A 27458-nucleotide genomic window follows, 5' to 3' on the forward strand; every position below is an offset into this window, starting at 1 on the left:
AAAGGAGAAAGCATTGTATGATATGAGTAAGGAATGATTAGTAAGTTTGCAGACGACACAAAGGTTGGTGGAATTGCGGATAGCGATGAGGACTGTCTGAGGATACAGCAGGATTTTGATTGTCTGGAGACTTGGGCGGAGAGATGGCAGATGGAGTTTAATCCGGACAAATGTGAGGTAATGCATTTTGGAAGGGCTAATGCAGGTAGGGAATATACAGTGAATGGTAGAACCCTCAAGAGTATTGAAAGTCAAAGAGATCTAGGAGTACAGGTCCATAGGTCATTGAAAGGGGCAACACAGGTGGAGAAGGTAGTCAAGAAGGCATACGACATGCTTGCCTTCATTGGCCGGGGCATTGAGTATAAGAATTGGCAAGTCATGTTGCAGCTGTATAGAACCTTAGTTAGGCCACACTTGGAGTATAGTGTTCAATTCTGGTCGCCACACTACCAGAAGGATGTGGAGGCTTTAGAGAGGGTGCAGAAGAGATTTACCAGAATGTTGCCTGGTATGGAGGGCATAAGCTATGAGGAGCGATTGAATAAACTCGGTTTGTTCTCACTGGAACGAAGGAGGTTGAGGGGCGACCTGATAGAGGTATACAAAATTATGAGGGGCATAGACAGAGTGGATAGTCAGAGGCTTTTCCCCAGGGTAGAGGGGTCAATTACTAGGGGGCATAGGTTTAAGGTGAGAGGGGCAAAGTTTAGAGTAGATGTACGAGGCAAGTTTTTTACGCAGAGGGTAGTGGGTACCTGGAACTCACTACCGGAGGAGGTAGTGGAAGCAGGGACGATAGGGACATTTAAGGGGCATCTTGACAAATATATGAATAGGATGGGAATAGAAGGATACGGACCCAGGAAGTGTAGAAGATTGTAGTTTAGTCGGGCAGTATGGTCGGCACGGGCTTGGAGGGCCGAAGGGCCTGTTCCTGTGCTGTACATTTCTTTGTTCTTTGTTCTTTGTTGGAACGACGGAGGTTGAGGGGCGACCTGATAGAGGTATACAAAATTATGAGGGGCATAGACAGAGTGGATAGTCAGAGGCTTTTCCCCAGGGTTGAGGGGTCAATTACTAGGGGGCATAGGTTTAAGGTAAGAGGGGCAAGGTTTAGAGTAGATGTACGAGGCAAGTTTTTTACACAGAGGGTAGTGGGTGCCTGGAACTCGCTACCGGAGGAGGTGGTGGAAGCAGGGACGATAGGGACATTTAAGGGGCATCTTGACAAATACATGAATAGGATGGGAATAGAGGGATACGGACCCAGGATGAGTAGAAGATTGTAGTTTAGTCGGGCAGCATGGTCGGCACGGGCTTGGAGGGCTGAAGGGCCTGGTCCTCTGCTGTACATTTCTTTGTTCTTTGTTTGTCTAATATATGAACAATCCTTGCTTTTAGATTTCTTCATTAATTCCTGGTGTGACTGACAGATTTTTGTTACTCCCTGACTGTGAGGTTTCAGTCTGGTCCGCTGTGTCTGACCGCTCAGCCAGTATCTCACTGAACGCTGCAGCAGACTCGAGTGGCATTCGCCTCTTCCTGTCCCTCCCAACCTTCCACCTCCAGTCAAATTAAACTCATCAGAAAGTCTGCTCCCCAAATCCTGACCCCGATCATCTGTCACCGCCTGTGCTCCCCGAACACCGATCTCTGTCACCCCAGCAACAGCTGGGATTTAAAACTCTAACACTTCTTTTCAAATCCCTCCATGATCTGGTCACCTCCCCATCTCTGTAATCTCCCCCAGCCATCTGATAGGATCATAGAGTGGTTACAGCACAGGAGTAAGTCAGCCATTCAGTCCATCGTCATCATGCTGGCCCTCTGCAAGGACAACTCACCTCATCCCACTCCCCTGCTCTTTCCCAATTGGCCGGCAATTTCTTTTTGTGCCGTTAATTCTCCAATTCTCCTTTGAAAGTTATGATTGAATCTGCCTCCAGCTCCCTCTCAGGCAGCACATTCCAAACCCTAAACACTCAGGGAGTGTTGGAAAAGATTCTCAGAGATAGGATCTGTGCACATTTGGAAGTGAATGGTCTTATTAGTGACAGACAGCATGGTTTTGTACGAGGAAGGTCATGTCTCACTAATTTGATTGAATTTTTTGAGGAGGTGACATGAATGATTGATGAGGGAGGGGCTGTGGATGTTGCCTACATGGACTTTAGTAAAGCATCTGACAAGGTCCCTCATGGCAGGCTGGTGCAAAAGATTGAATCACACGGGGTCAGGGGTGAAGTAGCTGATGGATCCAGAACTGGCTTGGCCATAGAAGACAGAGGGTAGCAGTGGAAGGGTGTTTTTCCGAATGGAGGTCTGTAACTAGCGGTGTTCCACAGGGATCAGTACTGGGACCTCTGCTCTTTGTAATATATATAAATGACTTGGAAAGTCATAAACGTAGCGGATCTGATTAGCAAGTTTGTGGATGATACGAAGATTGCAGGAGTTGCGGATAGTGATGAAGATTGTCAGAGAATACAACAGGATAGAGATAGGCTGCAAAATTGGGCAGAGAAATGGCAGATGGAGTTTAACCTGGACAAATGCGAGGTGATGCATTTTGGTAGATCCAATTCAGGTGGGAGCTATAAAATAAACGGCAGAACCATCAGGAGCATAGAGACACAGAGAGATCTGGGTGTGCAGGTCCACAGATCCTTAAAAGTGTCAGCACAGGTGGAAATGGTGGTAAAGAAAGCATATGGCATGCTTGCCTTCATAGGACGGGGTGTTGAGTATAAAAGCTCAAAACTTATGTTACATTTATATAGAACAATGGTTAGGCCACATTTGGAATACTGTGTCCAATTCTGGTCACCGCACTACCAGAAGGACGTGGAGGCTTTAGAGAGAGGACAGAAAAGGTTTACCAGGATGTTGCCTGGTATGGAGGGTATTAGCTGTGAGGAGAGATTGAATAAACTGGGATTGTTCTCCCCAGAGAGACGGAGGCTGAGGGGCGACCTGATAGAAGTTTATAAAATTATTCGGGGTTTGGATAGGGGGAACAGTTGGAGGCTTTTTCCCAGGGCGGAAATGACAATTACAACAGGGCACAGGTTCAAGGTGAGGGGGGAAAGGTTCAGTGGAGATGTGCGGGGGAAGTTTTTTACACAGAGGGTGGTGGTGGCCTGGAATGCACGGCCCAGTGAGGCGGTTGAGGCAGATATGTTAGCGACCTTTAAGACTTATCTGGATAGACACATGAACAGACGGGGTAGAGAAGGATACAGGCGGTTGGTCTAGATAGGCACAGGCTTGGAGGGCTGAAGGGCCTGTTCCTGTGCTGTATTGTTCTTTGTTCTTTGTTTGTGTGAAAAAGGTTATCCTCATTGTTTTGTTGTGCTCTTGTCGTAATATAAGCTGCTTCCTTGATGTGCACTCTGACAAAGGAAGGTTCAGACTTGGAGATAGCTTTAACACGTTTATTACTGTTAATGATTTTCCTACTAGGATTCGATTCTCCTGTTAATCCTTCTGTAGCTACTCAGACTGACAAACCAGTCTGCTACAATCCACGTGGTGGGTGTGATGTGTTTCAACCAACCCTGTCTGTACTCACTAAGTGTCTCCACTGGAAAGAGGAAGATCATGTGTGCTGTGTCCTTTTATATGGGTAGCCCCCCTGTGGTAGTGTCACCTCTGGGTGTGTCTTGACTGCCCATTGGTCGTGTCCTATCTTACTGGCCTCTTGGTTGAATGTCTGTATGTCATGATGTCTCTGGTGCTCCCTCTAGTGCTTATCTAGTCTAAGTGTATTTACATTAACCCCTTATGTATTTACAGTGATGCATATCGCCACACTCATGCTGCCATTGGCTCATTTTCTCACATAACCCTACTTGTTACCTAGTTAAAAATTCAAACCAATTCACTGAATCACAACGAGACCGCAACAAATCTGAGCTGGCATTTCATCGTCAATCCCGCCGACTGTCCATCCTGCATTATTGTTCCTCGAAGCTTCCCCATCCCCGGGGTTAACTGGACGGGCCTGGAGTTGTAGGGCTTCTCTTTTTTGAACAAGGGGGTGACATTCACAATTCTCCTGGCCTCTGGCACCAGCCCTCAGTCTGAGGAAGATTGAAAAGTTACGACCAGCGTCACTGCAATTTCCACTCTCACTTCCCTCACGATCCCTCGATGTGTCCTCCTCGGCCCGCTGCCTGGCCGACTTGAGGCAGCCTTTCTCAAACATGGAAAAAAAGAATAGAGGCATGGACTATTTTCTAAACGGTGACAAAATTCATAATGCTGAAGTGCAAAGGGACTTGGGAGTCCTAGTTCAGGATTCTCTGAAGGTAAATTTGCAGGTTGAGTCCGTAATTAAGAAAGCAAATGCAATGTTGTCATTTATCTCAAGAGGCTTGGAATATACAAGCAGGGTTGTACTTCTGAAGCTTTATGAAGCACTAGTTAGGCCCCATTTAGAATACTGTGAGCAATTTTGGGCCCCACACCTCAGGAAGGACATACTGGCACTGGAGCGGGTCCAGCGGAGATTCACATGGATGATCCCAGGAATGGTAGGCCTAACATACGGTGAACATCTGAGGATCCTGGGATTATATTCATTGGAGTTTAGGAGGTTGAGGTGAGATCTAATAGAAACTTACAAGATAATGAATGGCTTAGATAGGGTGGATGTAGGGAAGTTGTTTCCATTAGCAGGGGAGACTAGGACCCGGGGGCACAGCCTCAGAATAAAAGGGAGTCACTTTAGAACAGAGATGAGGAGAAATTTCTTCAGCCAGAGAGTGGTGGGTCTGTGGAATTCATTGCCACAGAGAGTGGTGGAGGCCGGGACGTTGAGTGTCTTTAAGACAGAAGTTGATAAATTCATGATTTCTCGAGGAATTAAGGGCTATGGAGAGAGAGCGGGTAAATGGAGTTGAAATCAGCCATGATTGAATGGTGGAGTGGACTTGATGGGCCGAATGGCCTTACTTTCGCTCCTATGTATTATGGTCTTATGATCTATCCTCTGAGTCAGTGTTTAGACCATCCAGTATCTCAGCAAGCTCCTCTTCCACTTAGGCAGCAATTTCTTCCTTGTGAAAGACGGACAGGAAGTATTAATTTACTCCTTCATCCATGCCCACTGCCTTGATCCAGAAACCCCTTTGTGGCCTCTGAGCGGAATGTCACCTTCTCTTGCTACTGTTTCATGATTTTTATTTTTGCACACAACTTGTAGATTTTGTTGTATGTTAGTTGCCAGTATCTTTTCATACTCCCAAGCCTGTTTCTCCCGTGTATTATCCATTTGACATCTGCCTTTTTCTACTTCAACTTACTGTTGAAGTCTTCTATTATCCAGGGAGGCCTGGCTTTGGTTCCCTGCCTTTCCCCCTCACGCCAACCCTCTGAGCACCTCTGCTTCTCGCCTCTTCAACATCCTCAATTTTAATCGCTCCACCATCAGCGGCCGTGCCTTCAACTGGCTGGACCTAAAGCCCGGACTTTCCTCCCCAATCCTCTCCACCCCTCTAACGCCCTCTGTTCCTTAAGATTCTCCTTTAACCTACCTGTTGTCCTCTGTCCCAATACTTCATTATGTGGCTCAGTGTTAAGTGCTGTCAGAACTCGTTGCCATGAAATGCCTTGAGACATTTGACTAAAGGCACTATATAAATCCAAGTTGTTTTTTTTAGGAATGTGCAAACAGAGCGAACAATGGAAAATTCACCTTGAGAGATCTTCTTGTTGTCCCAATGCAGAGAGTCCTCAAGTATCACCTCCTCCTTCAGGTGACTCCTTCACTTCATTTTTGTCTGTTTACGTAATTGTTTTTAAACCAAGTCAAACCCCCTTCCCTGCCAGTTAGAAAGAGCAGGTTTGTCCAGAGGGGATGGTATGAGAGTCAGTAGTGATGAGAAACATAAGGACACGCTATTTCAGTACGCTGGGTGATCCATATCACCTTTTGAAAATATCCACCGCACGTGTGGTTAAAAAGTGTAACCCCACATTCTGCGCTCCAGCTGCAATACCAGTTGATGTTATAACTGGACGGGAAGATTGCAGAATGGAACTCAAAAGGCCATGGGCGGGATTCTCCCCTACCCGGCAGTGCGGGGGGTCCCGGCGGGACGGACTGGCGTGAACCACTCCGGCATCGGGCCGCCCCAAAGGTGCGGAATTCTCCACACCTTTAGGGGCTAGGCCCACCCCGGAGTGGTTGGCGCCCCGTCGGCTGGCATGGAAGGCCTTTGGTGCCGCGCCAGCCGGGTCGAAGGGACTCCGCCGGCCGGCGCGAGTCCGTGCATGCGCGGGAGCGTCAGCAGCTTCTGGCATCATACCCGCGCCTGCGCGGGGGGGTTCACCTACGCGTCGGCCATGGCGGAGGTGATGGTCGGCGCGTAGGAAAAGAGTGCCCCCACGGCACAGGCCCGCCCGCGGATCGGTGGGCCCCGATCGCGGGCCAGGCCACCTTAATGGCACCCCCTCGGGGCCAGATCGCCCCGCGCCCCCCCCAGGACCCCGCCCGCGCCTGGTCCCACCGGTAAGAGACCTGGTTCAATTTACGCCGGCGGGACTAGCATAGAAGCAGTGGGACTTTGGCCCATCGTGCGCCGGAGAATTGGCGGGGGGGGGGGGGGCTGACCGTCAGCGCGATTCCTGCCCCCGCCGAATCTCCGGTGCCGGAGAATTTGGCGGCCGGTGGGGGCGGGATTCACGCCGACCTCTGGCAATACTCCGACCCGGCGGGTGGTCGGAGAATCCCGCCCCATGACTTTTATTTGTTTTTCCTGAGTCACAGGACCGCAAATTACTTTTATCCGGAATTTACCTCCCTTCTCTCTCCCCAGATGCTGGCAGGCCTGCTGAGATTGTATAGTATTCTCTGTTTTTGTTTCAGATTCCAGCATCTGCAATAATTTGCTTTTATCCTGTACTGCCCCTTAGTTTAACAATCACACACAGTACAGGATGAACACGGATTCCAAAGTACATCTTAATCTACAATGTTCTCATTAACACAAAGTCCCTTTTAAGCACACAGGATAACTGTGGGCAAATACACTCTCCACTCTGAACCCCAAGTGAATGTTTGTGAATGTCTCCGTAGAATCTCTCCAGATGATTGTCACATGAGAGTTTCCAAACTCCACTTCCAAAAACACGCTTTAAAATCTTCTCTCAAAATTATGCTTTCCCTTAAAGGTTTGCATACTAAAATCCACTTCTGGTTTTCCAAATGATACATTTAAACAAAGCTTCCGCTCCACTTTTAACAGTGAATCCAGTCCAGGATTTCACACCACCCTGGTTTAGGTTTCCTTTGTCTTAACTGCTCTTACGCAAACTCGGATATCTCGCCGTCGACTTCCATAGTTATTTCAACTCAAGTTCCACAGGCTGTCGTCATATCTCACAAACCTGAAAATAATTTCAGATATCTTTCTGGCATCACAGCCCGGTCTGTCTTTACTGAACAGTGCTCTGTTCTAGTACTTTTAACATCAGACTTCTTGGAAACTTCTCTTCAGTTCTCTAATTTCCTTAACTAGCTGCTCTTCATGTGCAGGAAACACGCCGGCGGTTCTGCGCATGCGCCAACTCGCCCCTGCCCTTCACCACCAGTTGGCGGCACCAACCCCTCCGGCGCCGGCCTAGCCCCCGGACGTGCGGAGGATTCCGCACCTTTCGGTCGGTCCGACGCCAGAGTGGTTCGTGCCGTTCTTGCCGTCAGCGTCGGGCCATCCGGCCAGTTGGGGGAGAATCCCGCCCATAGAATTTACAGTGCTGAAGGAGGCCATTCAGCCTATCGAGTCTGCACCGGCCCAAGGAAAGAGCACCCTACCCAAGCCCACATCTCCACCCTATCTTCGTAACTGCACCCCACGATTTTGGACACTAAGGGCAATTTAACATGGCCAATCCACCTAACCTGCACATCTTTGGACTGTGGGTGGAAACCGGAGCACCCGGAGGAAACCCACGCAGACACGGGGAGGATGTGCAGACTCCGCACAGACAGTGACCCAAGCCGGGAATCGAACCTGGGACCCTGGAGTTGTGAAGCAACTGTGCTAACCACTGTGCTACCCTAAAGCTGAGAGAGATGTTCCCTCTCTAGCCTTCTAAACAAACTGCTTCTCGCAGAGCTGTAAAAATTGCCTTCTCTCTGACTACCTATTTTCAACTGCCCACAAATCAGCTAAATTAAAACTTAAAAGCTTCTCTACCTTACGTAGGCAAAACCCACATGCCTATGTCTTTTATTTATTCTTCACACCGTAGCCCTCTCTCAGCACAATAGAAACACAGTTGGAACTTAACCAACCTCCACACACACAAACACCTTTGTCCAGCATGAATCTAACTAGGTTTTACCCTCCCAGGCACAGAAACATTAAATTAAATCCATTTAAAACTATTTCTAACGTTAATGAATACAATATAAATCCCTTCAAACTGCCTTTGTTGTCCTAACGCAGCTGTGAATTCAATGGGGAGTAATTTGACTGCTGGTTTTCCTACATTATAGCAGCAACAAATACTGAGTTCACGGACAGTGCAATAGAAATGAAATTCTTTCTTTTTAAGTGACTCAAGGTTTAAGAAAACAGAATGTTATCAAGCATTTAACAGATTGCCTATACAGCCTGTCTCACGTTACAGCCATTCAGCCCATCGAGTCTATGCTGGCTCTCCACTCAGCCCCATTCCCACCTTTTGTCCATTCTAATTCAGTTCCTCAGTGAAAAACAAAAAAAACTTCAAACAAATTTTGGGCATGAAGGAAATTTGGTAAAATTCCACTCTGATTCTGTTCCTGATGGACATTCCCAGGATCTCCCTCTTGTACAGAGTGATCTACAGGACTGATAGAAACAGGTCCAACAGCAACCGAAAGCGATGCAGTAAATGAGTGTGGAGAGAATGAGTTGTCAGCCTGTATTACAGATTCACTATCCGTGTGGAAAGAATATCGAAGATCACCAAGTCTGTGTGAGATGTTATCAGAAGTGATTGTATGGGTATCTAACCAATATCTGACCTGTATCTATCCTATATCCAACCAATATCTAACAAGTATCTATCCAATATCCAACCAATATCTAACCAGTATCTAACCAGTATCTAACCAATATCTAACCAGTATCTATCCAATAACCAACCAGTATCTATCCAATATCCAACCAGTATCTATCCCATATCCAACCAGTATCAAACCAATATCTAACCAGTATCTATCCAATAGCCAACCAGTATCTATCCAATATCCAACCAGTATCTATCCAATAACCAACCAGTATCTATCCAATATCCAACCAATATCTAACCAGTATCTAACCAATATCTAACCAGTATCTAACCAATATCTAACTAGTATCTATCCAATAACCAACCAGTATCTATCCAATATCCAACCAGTATCTAACCAATATCTAACCAGTATCTATCCAATAACCAACCAATATCTAACCAGTATAGAACCAATATCTATCCAATATCCAACCAGTATCTAACCAATATCCAACCAATATCTAACAAGTATCTAACCAATATCTAACCAGTATATATCCAATATCCAACGAATATCCAACCAGTATCTAACAAGTATCTAACCAATATCCAACCAGTATCTATCCAATATCCAACCAATATCCAACCAGTATCTAATCAGTATCTAACCAATATCTAACCAGTATCTAACCAATAACAAACCAATATCCAATCACTATCTAACCAATATCCAACCAGTATCTAACCAGACCTTTCTGTGGTTTCACAGGAACTAATGAAACAGACTGCTGACAGTCAGGAGAAGTCACATTTGCGACTGGCGTTGGACGCAATGAAGGTGGGTGCAGCGGGGAGCAAAGTGGACCGGGTTCTGACCGAGTTTCAAAGCGAGGAGCTTACACTAAAACTGAATGAAATACCTGCTAATCCTCAGTGCGAATATTGTGCCTAATTCGTGGCTCCAACTTTAGGGAGGATGTCGAAGCCTTGGAGAGGGTGCGGAGGAGATTTACTGGAATGGGAGCAGGGATGAGGGATTTCAGTTAATGTGGAGAGACTGGAGAAGCTGGGATTGTTCTCCTTGGAGCAGAGAAGGTTCAGAGGAGATTGAATCGAGATGTTCAAACCATAAGGTCAGAAGTGGGGATGTTTGCGGGTGACTGCACAATGTTCAGCACCATTCGCCACTCCTCAGATAATGAAGCAGTCCCTGTCCAAATGCAGCAAGACACGGACAATATCCAGGCTCGGGCTGACAAGTGGAAAGTTGCATTCGTGCCACACAAGTGCCAGGCAATGACCATCTCCTACAAGAGAGGATCTAACCATCGCCCCTTGACATTCAACGGCATCACCATCGCTGAACCCCCACAATCAACATCCTGGGGTTCCCATTGACCAGAAACGAAACTGGACCCAGCCATATTAATACTGTGGCACAATGGCACAGTGGTTAGCACTGCTGCCTCGCAGCACCGGGGTTCAACTCTGGCATTGGGTGGCTGCCTGTGTGGAATTTGCATTTTCTCCCCATGCCTGCATGCGTTAGGGTTAGGGTGCTCTGGTTTCCTCCCACAGTCCAAAGATGAGCAAGTTAGGTGGATTGGCCACGCTAAATTGCTCATTGGTGTCCAAAGATGTGCAGTTTAGGTGGGGTTATAGTTACTGGATAGGACAGGTGAGTGGGCCTAGGTAAGGTGCTCTTTCGGAGGGTCGGTGCAGACTCAATGGGCCGAATGGTCTCCTTCTGCACTGTCGGAATTCTATGGTTCTATTTTATGGTTCTAAGAGCAGGTCAGAGGTCAGGAATCCTGTGATGAGTAACTCACCTCCTGACCCCCCAAAGCCTGTCCACCATCCACAAGTCAGGAGTGTGATGGAATACTCTCCACTTGCCTGGATGAGCGCAGCTCCAACAACACTCAAGAAGCTCAACACCATCCAGGACAAAGCAGCCCCGCGTGATTGGCACCCCATCCACCACAATAAACATCCCATCCCTCCACCATCAATGTACAGTGGCAGCCGTGTGTGCCATTGGGTGCACGGTAGCATAGTGATTAGCACTGTTGCTTCACAGCGTCAGGGTCTCAGGTACAATTCCCGGCTTGGGTCACTGTCTGTGTGGAGTCTGCACGTCCTCCCCGTGTCAGCGTGGGTCCCTCTGTGTACCCGAACAGGCGCTGGGATGTGCCAACTAGGACATTTTCACAATAAAGATTATTAATCTACAAGATCCAGGAACTCAGCAAGGTCCTCAGGCAGCACCTTCCAAACCCACGACACTACCACCTAGAAGGACAAGAGCAGCAGATACCTGGGAACCCCACCACCTGGAGGTTCCCCTCCAACTCACTCACCACCCTGACTGGGAAATATATCACCATTCCTGCACTGTCACTGTGTCAAAGTCTTGGAAGTCACACTCTAACAGCACTGTGGGTGTATCTATACCTCATGATAATAACAATCCTTAATGTCACAAATAGGCTGACACTAACACTGCAATGAAGTTACTGTGAAAATCCCCTCGTCGCCACATTCCGGCGCCTGTTCGGGTACACAGAGGGGGAATTCACAATGTCCAATTCACCTAACAGCAAGTCTTTCGGGACTTGTGGGAGGAAACCGGAGCACCCGGAGGAAAGTCACACAGACACGGGGAGAACGTACAGACTCCGCACAGACTGTGACCCAAGTGGGAATTGAACCTGGGACCCTGGTGCTGTGAAGCAACAGTGCTAACCACTGTGCTACAATAGACTGCAGCGGTTCAGGAAGGCAATTCACCACCACCTTCGAGATGAGCAATAAATGCTGACCTCACCAGCGACGCACACATCCCATGCACAAATAAAACAAAACACTTGTTACAGATTGTAACGCAATCCCAGAAACATGTTATAGATCGTACCACACTCTCACTCACTCTCATTCACCAGTAACACACTCTCACTCACTGATAACACACCCATTCACTGGTAACACACTTTCATTCATTCTCATTCACTGGTAATACACTCATTCACTCTCATTCATTCTCATTCACTGGTAGCACATTCTCATTCTCATAGCTATTTTTCTGCTGATTAAGGTTTTTAACTTATTTCTGGATCCCATTTTCTATCTGCAGGACTTGGCACAATATGTCAATGAAGTGAAACGAGACAATGAGTGCCTACGAGAGATTAAGCAGTTCCAGCACTGTATTGATAACTTGGTAAGTTTGGTCACCTCTCTGCCTTAGCTGAACATTTGCCAGATTGAAATGTTGTGCGTGAATTGTGTTCTTGGTAAGTGGCACTATCTGTGTTTCAGAACCAGCCTCTCACAATGTACGGACGTCCCAAAGTGGATGGCGAGGTGCGATTAATGACATTGGACAAACGCACGCGGCAGGATAGGTGAGCAGCATCGACCTCTCAATAACTCCATGTTCCAGAGTCCCAACTGTCGGAGCTTAAGGAGCTGATCCTTGCTTGCAGCGAATTATCAGAACTAACAGCAAGGAGCAGAAATTAGTGTAGCATACCGACTACAGCACAACCTTACAGCAACTAACCACGTGCAATGGCTTCTGATTGACTGTAAGCCTCTATGTCCAAAGCTATTATGATCTTGGACCGGACCCCAACAGTGACTCAGATACTGGACAGAAACCCAATATTTTATTTTATTGTGTAAGACTGTGAGGAAAGGATATCTCACCCCAGGAGTGATTTCACCAAGAAATGGGGATATCGGGAGTGACCGACCTGATTGGGGACCGAACCTCTGAGCGCGATATTCGCTGGGTTTCCTGGCGCTCGTAGCCACTATCTAATGCCCATCTGGCTAGATCGAGGGCCACAGTGGGGAACTGCCCAACGAGGCTGCACTTAGCCACATTCTCTGCACTGACGAGCTGTGGTCATGGGAACTCCTCAGTGAAAATGGTGTGCCGATCTCTCGGGCTCCCGACATGACCTTGACAAATATATGAATAGGATGGGAATAGAAGGATACGGACCCAGGAAGTGTAGAAGATTGTAGTTTAGTCGGGCAGTATGGTCGGCACGGGCTTGGAGGGCCGAAGGGCCTGTTCCTGTGCTGTACATTTCTTTGTTCTTTGTTCTTTGACCTCCGAACCCCCAACCGGTCGCCCCGCAACCCCTTACACCTGTGCACTTCAGCAGTCATTTAGCCTCTGATCTCCGGGTAAGCGTTCTCCAAGGCTGCCTTCAGGGTGCGCGACAACGCAGAATCGCCGAGCAGAAACTTATAGCCAAGTTCTGCACACGTGAGTGCGGCCTCAACCAGGACCTGGGATTCATGTCGCATTACATTCACTTCCCACCATCTGGTCTGCGAAATCCTACCAACTGTCCTGGCTTGAGACAATTCACACCTCTTTAACTTGGGATTATCCCTCTCTCCAGTTGCTCCATTTGGACCTGTAAAGACTTAATTACCTGCAAAGACTTGCATTCAAAGTATGGTCTTGCATCTTTGACTTTGTCTATACATATACAAAGTATCATATTCCCGTACCGGCCTCCCTGAACAGGCGCCGGAATGTGGCGACTAGGGGCTTTTCACAGTAACTTCATTTGAAGCCTACTTGTGACAATAAGCGATTTTCATTTCATTCATTTCCATATATGTTTCTGGAACCGACCTCTTCATTCACCTGAGGAAGGAGCAGTGCTCTGAAAGCGAGTGATTCGAAACAAACCTGTTGGACTTTAACCTGGTGTTGTAAGATTTCTTACTGTGCTCACCCCAGTCCAACGCCGGCATCTCCACATCATTTATTCCCACTCACACAACAGAAACATCTCGGATCCCAATCCACTTTTAAATACAGTTAGCTCTCAGAAATACCTGCCGTAGAGAGATGTCTGGAAACTCCACTTTGAAACAGAGAAATCTTTTGAAACTGCTTCAAACAAAGAGACCTAGCCCTGTCAGAACCATGCGGGGTCTGCAGCTAAGGTCCTCAGCAGACTCCCTTCATACCTTGACTTCCAGCTCCCAGCTAAAACTCTGAGCTGTTTGCAAAGAATCTGCTGGTCTGCCCACAGACAGATCTTTAACTGAACTGTAGCGAGAGCAGCTGCGTGACTTCTGGCCACACCCCAATCTATAACCTAAACTGAAACCTCAACATCTGACTGCTTCAGCCCATGGATCCTCCCGTTAACTGAAGCAGTCTTACTTACTGAACACACTGTGTCTAATTAACTACTCCACAGAGAAACAAAAATCCATTGGCTAAACTTTACGATGCTTTAATTACACGTCAGATTCCCAAGAAGCTTAGCTGCCTTGCAAACCAGGATTTTTGAAAACATGACTGCAGCAGTCATACCCACTCTAACCCAGAATTTAACTCACATTGTACCAAATGCAATGGGTGGGATTCTCCGTTGCCTGATGCCGATATCGTAATCGGCGATCGAGTGGGGAACCCCTATTAACGACCGAATCAGGGGTGGCGCCTGTTTTTGGATGGTCCGCCCCCTCCAAAACGGCGTGATCGTGGGGTACGCTGCACGCCGTTGGGACTGCCTCAGGACATTACCGGAAGGCCCCCCCCCCCCGATGGTCTGCCTCGGGAACCCGGCGTGGCGGCTGCGGACTGTGTCCAGCATCGCCACAGTCCGGGGAGCTGTGCCGCTGGCCGGGGGGGGGGGGGGGGGGGTGGCGAGTGGTGTCCAGGGGGGCACTATCTGGCAGGCCAGGTCTGCGCGTGGCTGGCACCATGTTGTACGGCACAACCGCTGCAGGACATTGCCGTGCGCATACCTGGCCACGGCAATTCTCCAGCCGTTTATATCGGGAGGGCCGTGCGTTTTACGTGACATGGCTGCTAGCCCGTCACCGGGCAGCGCATCGGTGCGGGGGCGCACCAACGTTTTCATCGTAAAACCAGACACGCCCTCCAGACATAGTGGCAAAATCAGAGAATCCAGCCCAATCCACCTGCAAATCCTGTGTGCCTCACCAAGCAAAATCATGTTTGACAAATGCACTTGGGGTTTTTTGAGGATGGTACTTGTAACTTGGAGAAATTAGAGCAGTGGATGTGGCGTAGTTCGATTATCAGGAGGCTTTTGATAAGATTCCACACAAGAGATTAATAAATAAAATTAGAACTGATGGATTTGGGGGGAACGTACTGGTTTTGATTGAGAAATGTTTAACAGACAGAAAACAGAGAGTAGGAATAAATGGGTCATTCTCAGGGTATCGGGCTGTTACTAGTGAGCGACCGCAAGAATGAGTGCTGGGGTCAGAATGTCGATACATGGTGTGGATGTATCAACTAAATGTAAGAGGTGGTGGTGGCGTAGTGTGATTGCAGCACGGTGGCACAGTGGTTAGCACTGCTCCTTCACAGCTCCAGGGTCCCGGCTTGGGTCACTGTCTACGCGGAGTCTGCACGTTCTCCCCGTGTCTGCGTGGGTTTCCTCCGGGTGCTCCGGTTTCCTCCCACAAGTTCCAAAAGACATGCTGTTGGGTAATTTGGACATTCTGAATTCTCCCTCTGTGTACCTGAACAGGTGCCGGAATGTGGCGACTAGGGGCTTTTCACAGTAACTTCATTGCAGTGATAATGTAAGCCTACTTGTGACAATAAAGATTATTATTAATTAAACAACTCACTGGAGGAGGAGGCTCCACAAATATCCCCATCCTCAATGATGGAGGAGCCCAGCACATCTGTGCAAAAGACGAGGCTGAGGCATTCGCAACAATCTGCAAACAGAAGTGCCAAGTGGATGATCCGTCTCGGTCTCCTCCGGAGGTCCCAGCATCACAGATGTCAGTCTCCAGTCAATACGATTCACTCCCCGTGATATCAAGGAATGTCTGAAAGCCCTGGAGACTGCAAAGGCTGTGGGCCCCGACAATATTCCGGCAATAATACTTATGATTTGTGCTCCAGAACTTGTAGAATGTGGAACAATGTGAAAAATTGCCCAGGTGTGTCCTGTACGCAAAAAGTAGGATAAATCCAACCCAGCCAATTACCGCCCTATCAGTCTCCTCTCCATCATCAGCAAAGTGATGGCATCAACAGTGCTACCAAGCGGCAATTACTCAGCAATAACCTGCTCACGGACGCTCAGTTTGGGTTCCGCCAGGGTCACTCAGCTCCTGACCTCATTACAGCCTTTATCATAGAATTTACAGTGCAGAAGGAGGCCATTCAGCCCATCGAGTCTGCACCGGCTCTTGGAAAGAGCACCCTACCCAAGGTCAACACCTACACCCTATCCCCATAACCCAGTAACCCCACCCAACACTAAGGGCAATTTTGGACACTAAGGGCAATTTATCACGGCCAATCCACCTAACCTGCACATCTTTGGACTGTGGGAGGAAACCAGAGCACCCGGAGGAAACCCACGCACACACGGGGAGGATGTGCAGACTCCGCACAGACAGTGACCCAAGCCGGAATTGAACCTGGGACCCTGGAGCTGTGAGGCAGCAGCGCTAACCACTGTGCCACCGTGCTGCCCACGTTTGAGCCTTGGTTCAAACATGGACAAAATAGCTGAATGCCAGAGGTGAGGTGAGAGTGACTGCCCTCGACATCAAGGCAGCATTTGACTGAGTGACCGAGTGTGGCATCAAGGAGCCCGAGCTAAACTGGAGATTGGGAATCAGGGGGGAAACTCTCCGCTGGTCGGAGTCATACCCGGCACAAAGGAAGATGGTTGTGGTGGTTGGAGGTCAATCATCTCAGCTCCAGGACATCACTGCAGGAGTTCCTCAGGGTCGTGTCCTCGGCCCAACCATCTTCAGCTGCCATAAGACATAAGACATTGGAGCAGAATTAGGCCACTCGGCCCATCGAGTCTGCTCCGCCATTCAATCATGGCTGATATTTTTCTCATCCCCATTCCTCTGCCTTCTCCCCATAACCCCTGATCCTCTTATTAATCAAGAACCTATCTATCTCTGTCTTAAAGACACTCAGTGAATTGCCCTCCACAGACTTTGTTTTTGAAAACTCATCACTATTCTTAGAAGTCCCACTATACCAAAAAGGGGTCGACATTCTAAATGGTGATCAGGGATTCTCACTCCCTGACTCAGATGCTGGCTTCAGTGGGTGCTATTCAGGTCAAACTATGTTTTAAAGTTATACCCCGGTATAACCCATACCTTCACCGAAGATTTAATCTACTTACCATTGATCCTGGGTCCCGCATTGCTAAAGTAGACTTTGGAATAACCACTGTTTCAGGTTAAATTAGGTTATTTTATTATTATATATTTTCTTTTCAAAGCTGCAATTACTGTCTTTACAGAAAGGTAAAAAGATCTTGCTTCTGGACCCTTCTGGTTGGTTGAAGGGACCTTCAGGCCCAACTTGACAATCAATCTTCTTTAAAGTCTGGTCTTCTTTAGATGTATTCGCTGATGAGCTCAGTTGCTGTGTCCTGTCTTTCCCATGTACCGAGCTATGAGAGCTGGCTCTGCTGGCTGTCTCTGAGCTGACTCTGCCTACTCTTTAAATTCTAGTTTTCCTTAGATGTATTAGCTGTTTTAGCTCGGCTGCTTTGCCCTGTCCCTTTCCCATGGCCGAGCTGACTGTAATCTGACTCGAGCTGCTTGTTCCTTCTCTGCTTCTCTCTCCCTCGGAATTCTGGTTCTGCCTGCTGTTCCCTTTCTTCGGGTTCATATATTTTTCTAACAGTTATCTAGTTTTTATGACTTTATTGTAAAGTAACTCTTGATTTTCTTTGATTGTAAAAAGTATCTTTGATCTGAACATTCTAATACAACATAGATCTGATTACATTGTGTCCTTTGTGATGTTCAAAATGCTTTGACTTCAAGAGGTGGTACTTTTAATTCCTATGATTTCTATAGTTTTATTTTCCAATTGTGTCCTCAGCTCATAATTTTGACTTTGATTTTGGCTTTGAATTATGTTTCTCGTAGACTGATAGTCTCCAGTTTTCTTTAATTTACCTGGTATTAGCAACTTTTCACACTTAGAATTGTCACCAAATTCAACTGAACCTCATCCATGCTTTTCCAGCTGCTTACTAAGATAGTTACTTGCAATGAAGGTGTGAGCCATTGTTTTTGGCTTCATTCAAAATCCTGTTTGTCTTGTTTGCTAAGCATGCTTGACCAAGGCTATCTGCTTTTTACAATCCTTCCCTGGCAGCTGCTGTTAACCCTTTGTGGGATGTTTCCCTGTATCCTCTCATGTTTCTCTCAGACCAGATATTGCCAGACTCCCATGTTTCAAATGACACATCTTTCCATATTTTCAATATCACCTTCTGCGGCAAAGAGTTCACCATCCTCTGGCTGAAGAAATTCCTCCTCATCTCTGTTTTAAAGGATCGTCCCTTTAGTCTGAGATTGTCTCCTCTGGTTCTAGTTTTTCCTACAAGTGGAAACATTCTCTCCACGTCCACTCTATCCAGGCCTCGCAGTATCCTGTAAGTTTCAATAAGATCCCCTCTCATCCTTCTAAACTCCAACGAGTACAGACCCAGAGTCCTCAAACGTTCCTCATACGACAAGTTCTTCATTCCAGGGATCATTCTTGTGAACCTCCTCTGGACCCTTTCCAAGGCCAGCACATCCTTCCTTAGATACGGGGCCCAAAACTGCTCACAATACTCCAAATGGGGTCTGACCAGAGCCTTATACAACCTCAGAAGTACATCCCTGGTCTTGTATTCTCGCCCTCTTGACATGAATGCTAACATTGCATTTGCCTTCCTAACTGCCGACTGAACCTGCACATTAACCTTAAGAGAATCGTGAACAAGGACTCCCAAGTCCCTTTCTGCTTCTGCTTTCCGAAGCATTTCCCCATTTAGAAAATAGTCTATGCCTAGATTCCTTCTTCCAAAGTGCATAACCTCACATTTTCCCACATTGTATTTCATCTGCCACTTCTTTGCCCACTCTCCTAGCTTGTCCAAGTCCTTCTGCAGCCCCCCTGCTTCCTCAATACTACCTGTCCCTCTACAGATCTTTGTATCATCTGCAAACTTAGCAACAGTGCCTTCAGTACCTTCTTCCAGATCATTAATGTATATTGTGAAAAGTTGTGGTCCCAGCACAGACCCCTGAGGCACACCACTAATCACCGGCTGCCATTCTGAAAAAGACCCCTTTATCCCCACTCTCTGCCTTCTGCCAGTCAGCCAATCCTCTACCCATGCCAGGATCTTACCCTTAACACCATGGACTCTTAATGAAGGTCAGAAGTGGGGATGTTTGCGGGTGACTGCACAAGGTTCAGCACCATTCGCCACTCCTCAGATATTGAAGCAGTCCCTGTCCAAATGCAGCAAGACCCGGACAATATCCAGGCTCGGGGCTGACAAGTGGCAAGTTACATTCGCGCCACACAAGTGCCAGGCAATGACCATCTCCTACAAGAGAGGATCTAACCACCACCCCTTGACATTCGACAGCATGACCATCGCTGAACCCCTACAATCAACATTGATCAGAAACTGAACTGGACCCAGCCACATTAATACTGTGGCTACCAGAGCAGGTCAAAGGCTGGGAATCCTGCAGCAATAACTCACCTCCTGACTCCCCAAAGCCTGTCCACAACCTACAAGGCACAAGTCAGGAGTGTGAGGGAATACTCTCCACTTGCCTGGGTGAGCGCAGCTCCAACACTCAAGAAGCTCGACATCATCCAGGACAAAGCAGCCCCGCTTGATTTCTCCCCCTTCCACAAACATTCAAACCCTCCACCACCGCCGCACAGTATCAGCCGTGTGGACCGTCTACAAGATGCACTGCAGGAACTCACCAAGGCTCCTTAGGCATCACCTTCGAAACCCACGACCGCTACCATCTAGAAGGACAAGAGCAGCAGATACCTGGGAACCCCACCACCTGGAGGTTCCCCTCCAAGTCACTCACCCCCCTGACTGGGAAATACATCACCGTTCCTTCACTGTCGCTGGGGTAACATCCTGGAACTCCCTCCCTAACAGCACAGTGTGTGTACCTACATCCCAGGGACGGCAGCGGCTCAAGAAGACAGCTCACCCCCACCTTCTGAAGGGGCAATTAGGGATGGGTCATAAATGCTGGCCTAACCAGCGAAGCCCACATCCCGTAAAAGAAATTGCAAATTCCCTGATGACCCCAAACTGGGTGAGAATCTGACGTTGTGAGGAGGATGCAAGGAAGCTTCAAGCAGACTTGGACAGACCAAGTGAATTTTCTGAAGTGATGAGAGGTTTGGAGGAATGGGTGTTGAAGGCCATGAGATCTAGCAAGCAGGGGCCACAAGCACCTGAGGAAGGATGTCCCGGCCCTGGAGGGATTGATCGCTGGGATGGCCGGATTGTGGTAACTGGTCCTGAGTTCTCCAGAGGATTGAAGAATGCGAGGTGACCTCACTGAAACTGAAGCTCTTGCAAGACATGATGGGTTTGGTGCAAGGAGGATGTTTCCTCTGGCTGATGAACCTGCAGCCAGGGGCAGTCAGAGAATGAGCGGCCGGCCATTTGGGACTCGGATGAGGAGGAATTTCTTCTCTCAGAAGGTGTTGAATCTTTGGAATAATCATTGAGCAGTTTCAAAGCAGAAATCAGTGGATTTCAGGATATTAATGACACCACGGGAGATGGAGATGGAGCGGGAAGGTGGTGTTCAGCTACATGATCAGCCATGATCTGTGCAGCAGGCTCGAGGGGCTGAATGGCCTCCTCATGCTCCGATCTATGTCAGCATGTGTGCTTGCGCATGCATGGATATGTAAGGATGTGCATGTACACGTGTGTATGAACATGCATTGTGTAAATGCGAAGCTGCATGAACATGTGTGTGTATGTGAGGGTTTGTAAGTGGACACGGCCGTGTTATCCATTGTGGGCAATCTCTATCCTGACTCCAGTTCAGAATGGCCGTGTCCGTGGCAGCGCACCACAGCGATGGCCTGTAACAGTCGCACCGTCCAACATGGTGCCGGGCATGCGCGGACCCGACATGCCAGAGAGTGCCGTTTGGACACCCCCTGGGCAGCCCCTGACCACCCCCCCCCCCCCCCCCCCCGCCAGTCCCCCAGTCCCCTCAGCCCTCGCGGAAGCCCCCCCCCCCCCCCCCGCCAGTCCCCTCAGCCCTCGCGGAAGCCCCCCCCGGCCAGCACCACGACTCCCTGTCGACATGGCAACGCAGTCCGCAGCCGCCATGCTGGATTCCCGACTGCTGAGACCGCACATCCCCCGCACGGCGGGAACTCGTCGGGGGCGGAGCATCGGGGGAGGTCCTTCAGGTGACGCGCGAACGTGGTAGCGATTCCGTCTGGTGCTCAACGGACAACAGAAAACCAGCGTCAAACCGGCGCCGCCTCCGATATCGGCGCTGGAATGGATTCTCCGCCCGATCGCCGATTACGCTATCGCCGCCGGGCAGCGCAGAATCCCGCCCTCGGTGTGGATGCCGGGACAGGATTCGGACTTTCACAACAGCAAAGCTGGTGCCGCTCGGGACCGATTCAGCTACTGCGGAGGGTCCAGCACCGGGGCCACGGGGAACACAATCCACTCCACGGGGAACACAATCCATTCCAATGGGAAACGGGGCCGGACTCGCCGCGTCCGGGATTGACACTCGGGAGGCTAACCAGCCGCAGATACACATAACACTCCCCGCACTCACTCCCCCCGCACACTCCCCCCGCACACTCCCCCCGTATACTCCCCCCACACACTCCCCCCATATACTCCCCCCGCACACTCCCCCCGCACACTCCCCCGTCTACTCCCCCCGCACACTCCCCCCGCACACTCCCCCCGTATACTCCCCCCGCACACTCCCCCCGCACACTCCCCCCGCACACTCCCCCCGCACACTCCCCGCACTCACTCCCCCCGCAAACTCCCCCCGCACACTCCCCCCGTATACTCCCCCCGCACACTCCCCCCGCACACTCCCCCCGTATACTCCCCCCGCACACTCCCCCCGCACACGCCCCCGCACACTCCCCCCGCACACTCCCCCCGCACACTCCCCCCGCACACTCCCCCCGCACACTCCCCCCGCACACACTCCCCCCCGCACACACTCCCCCCGCGCACACTCCCCCCGCGCACACTCCCCCCGCGCACACTCCCCCCGCGCACACTCCCCCCGCGCACACACCCCCCGCGCACACTCCCCCCGCGCACACTCCCCCCGCGCACACTCCCCCCGCGCACACTCCCCCCACACACACTCCCCCTGCACACACTCCCCCCGCACACACTCCTCTGCACACACTCCCCCCGCACACACTCTCCCCACGCACACTCCCCCCACGCACACTTCCCCCACGCACACTCCCCCCGCACACTCCCCCCTCGCACACTCCCCACACACACACTCCCCCCCCCACACTCCCCACACACACACACCCCACACACACTCCCCACACACACACTCCCCACACACACACTCCCCACCCACACACTCCCCCCGCACACTCCCCCCGCACACTCCCCCCGCACACACTCCCCCCGCAAACACTCCCCCCACACACACTCCCCCCGCACACACTCCCACCCGCACACACTCCCACCCGCACACACTCCCCACACACACTCCCCACACACACTCCCCACACACACACTCCCCACACACACACTCCCCACACACACACTCCCCGCACACACACTCCCCGCACACACACTCCCCACACACACACTCCCCACACACACACTCCCCACACACACACTCCCCACCCACACTCCTCTGCACACACTCCCCCCGCACACACTCTCCCCACGCACACTCCCCCCACGCACACTTCCCCCACGCACACTCCCCCCGCACACTCCCCCCTCGCACACTCCCCACACACACACTCCCCCCCCACACTCCCCACACACACACACCCCACACACACTCCCCACACACACACTCCCCACACACACACTCCCACCCACACACTCCCCCCGCACACTCCCCCCGCACACTCCCCCCGCACACACTCCCCCCGCAAACACTCCCCCCACACACACTCCCCCCGCACACACTCCCACCCGCACACACTCCCACCCGCACACACTCCCCACACACACTCCCCACACACACTCCCCACACACACACTCCCCACACACACACTCCCCGCACACACACTCCCCGCACACACACTCCCCGCACACACACTCCCCGCACACACACTCCCCGCACACACACTCCCCACACACACACTCCCCACACACACACTCCCCACACACACACTCCCCACCCACACTCCCCACCCACACACTCCCCACCCACACTCCCCACATACACACTCCCCGCACACACACTCCCCGCACACACACTCCCCGCACACAATCCCCGCACACACTCCCCGCACACACTCCCCACACACACTCCCCACACACACTCCCCACACACGCACTCCCCGCACACACTCCCCGCACACACTCCCCACACACGCACTCCCCGCACACACACTCCCCGCACACAATCCCCGCACACACTCCCCGCACACACTCCCCACACACACTCCCCACACACACTCCCCACACACGCACTCCCCGCACACACTCCCCGCACACAATCCCCACACACGCACTCCCCGCACACACTCCCCGCACACACCATCCCAGACAACAAGATGGCAGTGAGGGGAGCGCTTCCCAGAGCCACGGATGCCGAGCTGGAGACCCTCCGGGACGCGGTGGGGGAGAGGCGGGTGACCCTGTACCCGGCTCGGGAAGGCGGCTGCCATTCGCCGTGCCTGGACGCAAGTGGCAGAGGCGGTCAGCGCCGTGGCAACACCATCCAGACCGGCCAGCACGACCTCCTCAGGGTGGTCAGGGTCAGCAGGCAGCTGGGCCCCTGGCACCAACCCCCGCCTCACACACCCGTAACCCACCCCCCTCCTCCATTTTGAGGGCGTCCGACCCCCCACCCTGCCCCACATGCCGGCACCCATACCGGCCGCCATGACCGGGCGCCCTGGTCACTGAGGCCACCAGCTCCCCACCCCCTGGGCTGTGTGAGTCAGACTGTCTAACACTGCGATTTCTGTCTCCCCCTCCCCCTCACCCAGGAGAAGGTCGCGCCCAACCGCCGGGAATGGGAGAAGACAGGAGGTGGAGCACCGGACCTGCGGTCCCTCACCGCGGCCGAGCAGAGGGTTCTGGACGCGGTCAGTGGCCTGGAGGAAAGGGAGGTCTCCGGGGTGAAGTTTGGCCGTGGACGAGGAAGTGCGACCCCGCTGAGTGGCGATTCCTCGTGACACGTGTGTCCACCGCCACCCACCACCCTCTTCCCCCCAACACCACCCCCACCCAGCACCCCCACTCTCCCCAACACCACCCCCCTCCCCCAACACTACCACCCCCCACTCCCCCCCAAAACCACCCCCACCCAGCACCCCCACTCTCCCCAAACCACCCCCCTCCCCCAACACTACCACCCCCCACTCCCCCCCCAAAACCACCCCCACCCAGCACCCCCACTCTCCCCAAACCACCCCCCTCCCCCAACACTACCACCCCCCCACTCCCCCCCCCAAAACCACCCCCACCCAGCACCTCCCTCCCTCCCCCCAACACCAGCACCCCTCCCCCGCAACACTACCACCCCCACGCCCCCCCAACACCACCCTCCTCCCCACAACACTACCATCACCCCCCTCCCCCACCATAGCTCTCACCCCCACACCATCCCCCCCTCACCCCCCACACCATCCTCCCCCTCCCCCCACACCATCCCCACCCTCACCCCCACACCATCCTCCCCCTCCCCCCCACACCATCCCCAACCTCACCCCCCACACCATCCTACCCCTCCCCCCACACCATCCTCCCCCTCCCCCCACACCATCCTCCCCCTCCCCCCACACCATCCTCCCCCTCCCCCCCCACACCATCCTCCCCCCTCCCCCCACACCATCCTCCCCCTCCCCCCACACCATCCTCCCCCTCCCCCCCACACCATCCTCCCCCTCCCCCCACACCATCCTCCCCCTCCCCCCCACACCATCCTCCCCCTCCCCCCACACCATCCTCCCCCTCCCCCCACACCATCCTCCCCCTCCCCCCCCACACCATCCTCCCCCTCCCCCCACACCATCCTCCCCCTCCCCCCACACCATCCTCCCCCTCCCCCCACACCATCCTCCCCCTCCCCCCCCCACACCATCCTCCCCCTCCCCCCCACACCATCCCCAACCTCACCCCCCACACCATCCTCCCCCTCCCCCCACACCATCCTCACCCTCCCCCCCACACCATCCTCACCCTCCCCCCCCACACCATCCTCCCCCTCCCCCCCCCACACCATCCTCACCCTCCCCCCCACACCATCCCCACCCTCCCCCCACACACCATCCTCACCCTCCCCCCCACACCATCCTCTCCCTCACCCCCACACCATCCTCACCCTCCCCCCCACACCATCCCCACCCTCCCCCCCACACCATCCTCACCCTCCCCCCCCCCCCACACCATCCTCACCCTCCCCCCCCACACCATCCCCACCCACCCCCCACACCATCCTCCCCCCCCCCCCACACCATACCCACCCTCACCCCCACACCATCCTCCCCCTCCCCCCACACCATTCTCCCCCCGGCCCGTGGTCTAATTCTGCATCTTGTCTTGTGTCGTACAGGACGCTGGGGGTGGGGCGGGTCTTTCTGATGTCCCTACTCCCGGCCTTGTCACAGCCCGAACCTCGTGCCCAGTCCCAGAGGCAAATGGCCCAGGTTACTGGCTGACGTGGCACAGACCCTCAGGGTAGGGGCACAGTCGCAGGATGATGTGGCGCAGTCCCAGAGGGAGATGGCCCACTCCCTGTGCTCCATGGCTGTGAGCATGTGGACCCTGTGGCGGGGGGGGGGGGGGGGGGGGGGGCCTCGGGATGGTTCCGCTTCCACCCCCGTCCCATAGACTAGCCCGAGAGCCATCGGGCACCCGGAGGGAGGGGGGGGGGGTTATGGGCCTCTGGAGTCCCTCCCGCAGGGGAGGTGCCGGAACCGCAGCATCCTCGGACTCTGCACCCCCCCCCCCACCCCACCTCTGGCGCATCTGGTGGGCAGCAGACAAAACAGGGCGGCACCACGCCACCTGGAATGTCCGAGGACCAGCCGGGTCCATCCAGGCCCGTCCAGGCTGGACTGCCCCAGCAGCCTCCGGCCAAGGGGGCTCCAGTCGCAGGGCAGGGGTCACAGCAGGCCACCTCCGCTCCTGCTGTACCGTCTGGGGAACCACCTAGGCGCAGTGTTAGGGCCGTAAGGCCAGAAAGTTACACACCAGTTAAGTTGGAGCGGGTGCAGGGCACAGTTTAGTTATCGGGGCTCGGGCCCAAATCTCAATATTTGTTCACATTAAATGTTTGTTACACTGCCTCGGTGCCCTGTCAGATGGGTGTGAGGGGTGGGCTGGTACGGGCTGGCCAGAGAGAGGCGCGGGAGGGGGCGGGCTGGAATAGGCTGACATTGTGTGTGGGCTGGGTGCCCCACCACCACCCCTACCCCAGGGCTCCAATGGCACCGTGTGAAGGCCAGCTCGCATGCAGGGATCACCCAGGTGGACGGTACTGCTGAGGGCAGGAGCCAAACGATGTGGAGCACGGAGCTCATCGCACAGCGGGCTGTTACCATCCTCCTGCTCATGGACCAGACCCGCTGTCACTGCCAACCCAGGGGCCCTACCCCGTAACGCCACAGGTGTGTATCACGGATGGGGTTTGCAGGTGGGAGTGGCCGCGGGGGGATTAAGGGGGTGTGGGGTTGGGATGTTGTGTTCGTGCCCCTGGCCATTCCCCCCCTCCACCTCCTCCCTCCTAGTCGGTGAACCTGGAGGCAATCAGAGTGTTCAGTGCACGCTGGCCCTGGCGATGGTGTTGTGCGGCCTTCATTGACTGCCCGGGCTCCATGTCCTGCCCATCCTCCCCACATCCTCTGCGTCAGACGTGTCCTGCCCTTCCTCCTCATCCTCCTCCTCCAGCACATCGCCCCCCTGCTGGGCAATGTTGTAGAGGATGCAGCAGGTTGCCATGATGTGGGCCACCCTCTCAGGCTGGCACTGGAGGGCCCCTCCGGAGTGGTCCAGGCACCTGAACCACATCTGAAGGAGGCTGAAGTGCCGCTCGATCACACTCCTGGTCGCTGTGTGGGTGTCGTTGTAGCGGGTTTCTGCGTCGCTCTGTGGCCTCCAGATAGGTGTCATCAACCACGATCGCAGCGGGGAACCCCTGTCACCCAGGAACAAACCCCCCAACCGGGGGGAGGGAACGTCTCGAACATGTGAGGAATCGCCGAGTGTTCCAGGGTGGAGGCGTCGTACACACTGCCCGGGTATCGGGCACAGACGTGTACGATGCACATCTGATGTCACAGACCAGTTACACATTCATCGAGTGGAACCCCTTTCGGTTTGTGTAGAGTGGCCTGATATCTACAGGTGCCCGTAGGGCGACATGCGTCCCAGCGATCACCACCTGGACCCGGGGCATCCCGGTGATGGTGG

General features: G+C 52.5%; 1 protein-coding gene across 3 annotated transcripts in view; it reads left to right on the forward strand.

Annotated features, from left to right (window-relative positions):
• Window positions 1-27458, forward strand: part of LOC140426007 (guanine nucleotide exchange factor VAV3) — a 705672-nt gene that overhangs the window by 350831 nt on the left and 327383 nt on the right. For all 3 annotated transcript variants that reach the window (XM_072510280.1, XM_072510278.1, XM_072510279.1), the window contains exons 10-13: window positions 5667-5762; window positions 9758-9826; window positions 12122-12208; window positions 12307-12392. In XM_072510280.1, the coding sequence (XP_072366381.1) occupies window positions 5667-5762; window positions 9758-9826; window positions 12122-12208; window positions 12307-12392 (338 nt within the window). The remainder of the gene's footprint in view (window positions 1-5666; window positions 5763-9757; window positions 9827-12121; window positions 12209-12306; window positions 12393-27458) is intronic.

Source organism: Scyliorhinus torazame, chromosome 7 (genome assembly GCF_047496885.1).
Source record: "Scyliorhinus torazame isolate Kashiwa2021f chromosome 7, sScyTor2.1, whole genome shotgun sequence".
Lineage (NCBI taxonomy): Eukaryota > Metazoa > Chordata > Chondrichthyes > Carcharhiniformes > Scyliorhinidae > Scyliorhinus > Scyliorhinus torazame.